The following is a 4,027-nucleotide window of genomic DNA, read 5'->3' as shown; positions in this document are numbered from 1 at the left end:
TCCACAAATTATACCGACATCAAATACAGTGAAAGCAGGGGTTATACTGTGGGGGAGGGACATACAAAGCAACAAAGAAATAATCTTATAAGTGCGTTAGAAACAATAGCATGAAAGAAAAAAAACATTTGAATACAGATTTTAGGGTTCATTTCCCTAACATCACCTTATCTGACCTTTTCTGCCTGTATGAGTCTAGTTTCTCACTCACTATATCTGCAAGTATTTACGAATAAGGTAGACCTTCGAAGATTGAGGCTAGTATATTTTTCTTGGTGAGGGGATAGGTATCAAAGACATTTCTAAAAAGCAACTATGGAAGTAGAGGCAGGGCTCAGGTGGTCGAATGTCAGCTTTGAATGAAAAAGCTAACCAAGAGTGTGAGGCCCTGAGTTCAAGCCCTGGTACTAGTGCACACATACACACAATAATAAGCAACTATCAGACAAATAGAGATGTGCTATGTGATCTTTTGGAAGCTGACCATTTATTAATGCCAATTCCGGGTTCATCTCTTCTAGACTGTATAATTTAACCACACTCTAGTACTGACAAACACTGCCTCTAAGGACTAGTCCCAGTTAAGTACGTCTTGCCTCCTAGCCCAGGCTGATATATAGCTATGAACTGACTACCTGCTTTTCGGTCTACTTGAGAGGTAGCTGCATGTCTGTGGTAGGTGAGATGTCCTAAACATCTTCCCAACCTAGAAAAGGCCTTGAAGAGCTGCACTATTATTGGTGTCTGGTTCAAAAGAAGTCATCCCTAGAGTTCTTTTTCAAAAAAAGAGGCATAGGGAAAAAGTACAGATGAAGAGGCTTGGGTTTGAGCTATGGCTCTGCCACTCTAGAACCAAGTTACCTTGTACCAGCCACACAAATTCTCCCTTGTGTTTTTTGTCTATAAAATGAGTTGTTAAGAGGATTAAGTATTCACTGACTCTAGAGCGCTATATAAACTTGGACTACTAGTCAAATGCCTAGTGACTTGCTCTTCTCTAGATAGCTCTGACTTTAATGTGGTCTTATTTGATCAGATTCTAGTCATTAATTGAGAATGATGTTATAATTATATCTGACACTTATTGAATACCTGTTCTGCATATTTTATTGTAACTCCTTCCCTTATTTGCTCTGAGTCTCAGTTTCCTCATCTGTAAAATGGGAGCTATACTAGTAACTAACCTGAATTGTAGTTATTAAATGAGCCAATTTACCATGCACCTAACACATTTATGAGCCCTCAACAAATGTTATAATCTTAGCCATTACATTATCCCATTTAATTCTCACTGTTCTATGTAATGAAGACTGGATATTGGATAAATGAAACATTTTGGGACTCAGGAAGCTAAATGATTTGGTAAGTCAACAGATAATAATTTGCAGGGTAAAGATTCATTCTGAAGCCAGTATTTGACCCTTTGGGCACCTCTTAGCAGAACTAGCTATGGGGTGTAACAGCATTTAAGTTATAAAATAGTAATTTGAAACCCAATTAGTAAGTAAGTGTTTAGTATTTTATTTACCAGACACTGTGATGGCTGCTGTGTGGGGGAGACCAAGTCGCAAGTCATAGGAATTCTCAGCATTACAGGTCGAATATCACTCATCCAAAATCAAAAATCCAAAATGCTCCCAAATCCAAAACTTTTCCCTCCACATTTTTTTTTTTTGAGGTCCGGTCGTGGGGCCTGAACTCTTGGCCTGGGCGCTGTCCCTCAGCTCTTCAGCTCAAGGCTAGCTCTCTACCACTTGAGCCACAGCACCACTTCCGGCTTTTTCTTTCTTTTTGTTTATGTGGTGCTGAGGAATTGAACCCAGGGCCTCATACATGCAAGGCAAGCGCTCTACCACTGAGCCACCTTCCCAGCCCCTCCCTCCACATTTTTTATTAGCATCAAATAGTTACACAAGGGGGGTTCATTTTGACATGTCCATATGTGCATACCATATCCCTTGATCAGACTCAACCCCTCTTCCCTTCTCCCCCACACCCAAATTCAAAACTCTTTCAGCATCAATGACAAGTGAAAAAATTCCACACATGACCTTAGGTGGCAAGTCTGAGTCAAAACACAGGTACAGCTAAAGATGTGGCTTAAGTGGTATAGCACCTGTGTAATAAGTATGAGGTCCTGACTTTAAGCCCCAGTACTGTTCTGCACCCCCAAGTACCTTGGCTGAAGAGACAGTTCAGTGGTACAGTGCTTGCCTAGCATATGTGAAGCTCTGGATTCAATCACAAGCATGACACAAAAGAAATAAATTATCTAAAATATACAGTGATGTATACAGTATATGTGAAACATAAAGGAATTCTGTGTTTAGACTTTCCCAAGATATCTTAATTACATTTTAAAAATTATTCTGAAATTTTAAAAAAAAGTCTCCAATCCAAAATATTTCTGGTCTCATGCATTTTGAATAAGGGATACTTCAACTGTAATTCATATTAACCTCTAGTTCTCCCTTTCCTGGTAAACCTCTGTTCAAGACACAACATGGCTTCCCTCAAGTGTCCCAGCCACATCCTTCTCTTGGCCTCTACCTGACCTTCCTGGGAGGGAACCTCAAGGCCAGTCTATTGCCAACTCTTCCAAGTCATGAATGCTTTCAGCCTTCATAGACTAATGCCATCTTCCTTCATCATCTGTCACATCAGTGGCCACACATCCCTCAGGTGCACGTTATTGTACTGGCTTAACTCACCAGCAAAGTTGATACTGGCTATCAGATCTGACATTAGAGCAGAGCCTGCTTCATCTTTAGACTGAGAATCCCTTAAGGGCTGGGACCGCATCTCTTATTCCCATCTTCTCCCACAAGAGAAAAGAAAGTGTCTTCTGAAGAAGGAAGTGGTGTGGGCTCTGCAAGTTGGAGAAGATGCCAATTAGGGCAGCAGACTGGATTCCAAAAGGGCAAGTAAAGTCAAAGGCCCCCGAGAACACCACAGAGAGGCTAAGTACAGTGTCCATTGGAGTAAGACCTTTTGTGTTTCAAATTATTCTTGTAATTTTTTCCCACAAGCATGAGTCTATTCAACTGTCTGCTCCTGCAGGCTGGGCATCTAGGGGTCTGATTAGCAGTTATGTAAGGGGATAGTTGGAAGAGTGTAATAAGACTTTATTCTTATTTGTCTATCAGACCAAGCCAGTGGTGGAAGCATTGACTGGGCCTATGATTATGGCATCAAATACTCATTTGCCTTTGAGTTGAGAGATACAGGCTACTATGGCTTCCTCTTGCCAGCCAAGCAGATCTTGCCCACTGCAGAAGAGACCTGGCTTGGCTTGAAGACCATCATGGAGCATGTGCGAGACCACCCCTATTAGGAATCTGTGGAGTAGACAACCACAATAAAAATCTCTTTGGTTTAAAGCAAAACTGGATTGTGATTTTTTTTTTTTTTGCCAGTCCTGGGGCTTGAACTTTGGGTCTGGAGCTGTGTCCCTGAGCTATTCAGCTCAAGGCTAGCACTCTACCACTTGAGCCACAGCGCCACTTCTGGTTTTCTGGTGGTTTAATTGGAAATAAGAGTCTCATAGACTTTCCTGCACAGGCTGGATTTGAACTGCAATCCTCAGATCTCAGCCTCCTGAGTAGATAGGATTACAGGCGTGAGCCACTGGTGCTAGGCTGATTGTTCTTTTTTTGAATCAGAATCTGAGAATACCATTTCTTCAATGTGCGTGTGTGTGTGTGTGTGTGTGTGTGTGTGTGTGTGTTTGTGTGTGTTTGTTAGCCCTGGGGCTTGAACTCAGGGCTTGGGCACTGCCCCTGAGCTAGTGCTCTGCTACTTGAGTCACACCTCCAGTTCCAGCTTTTTGCTACTTAATTGGAGATAGGAGTCTCTCAGATTTGTCTTCCCATGGTCACTCCACACCATGATCCTCAGATCTCAGCCTCTTGATGTTCTGTTTAGTTTTTAGTGCGGATCCTGGGGTTTGAACTCGGCCTGAGTGCTGTCTATGAGTTTTCCTTGCTAAAGGATAGTGCTGTACCATTTGAGTTACAGCTTTACTTTT

The 4,027-nt window shown here is 41.9% G+C and overlaps 1 protein-coding gene across 1 annotated transcript in view; it reads left to right on the top strand.

Moving 5' to 3' along the window:
- The window catches only part of Cpa2 (carboxypeptidase A2 (pancreatic)), a 31,751-nt gene extending 28,365 nt beyond the window's left edge, over positions 1-3,386 (top strand). Inside the window, exon 11 of the mRNA XM_013036410.1 lies at positions 3,147-3,386. Coding sequence (XP_012891864.1) covers positions 3,147-3,334 — 188 coding nt within the window. The 3' untranslated portion in view covers positions 3,335-3,386. The remainder of the gene's footprint in view (positions 1-3,146) is intronic.
- The last annotated feature ends 641 nt before the right edge of the window (positions 3,387-4,027 follow it).

The sequence above is a fragment of the Dipodomys ordii genome, unplaced genomic scaffold, assembly GCF_000151885.1.
Source record: "Dipodomys ordii isolate 6190 unplaced genomic scaffold, Dord_2.0 Scaffold285, whole genome shotgun sequence".
NCBI classification, from domain to species: domain Eukaryota; kingdom Metazoa; phylum Chordata; class Mammalia; order Rodentia; family Heteromyidae; genus Dipodomys; species Dipodomys ordii.
This window is presented reverse-complemented; position numbering and strand designations above follow the sequence as displayed.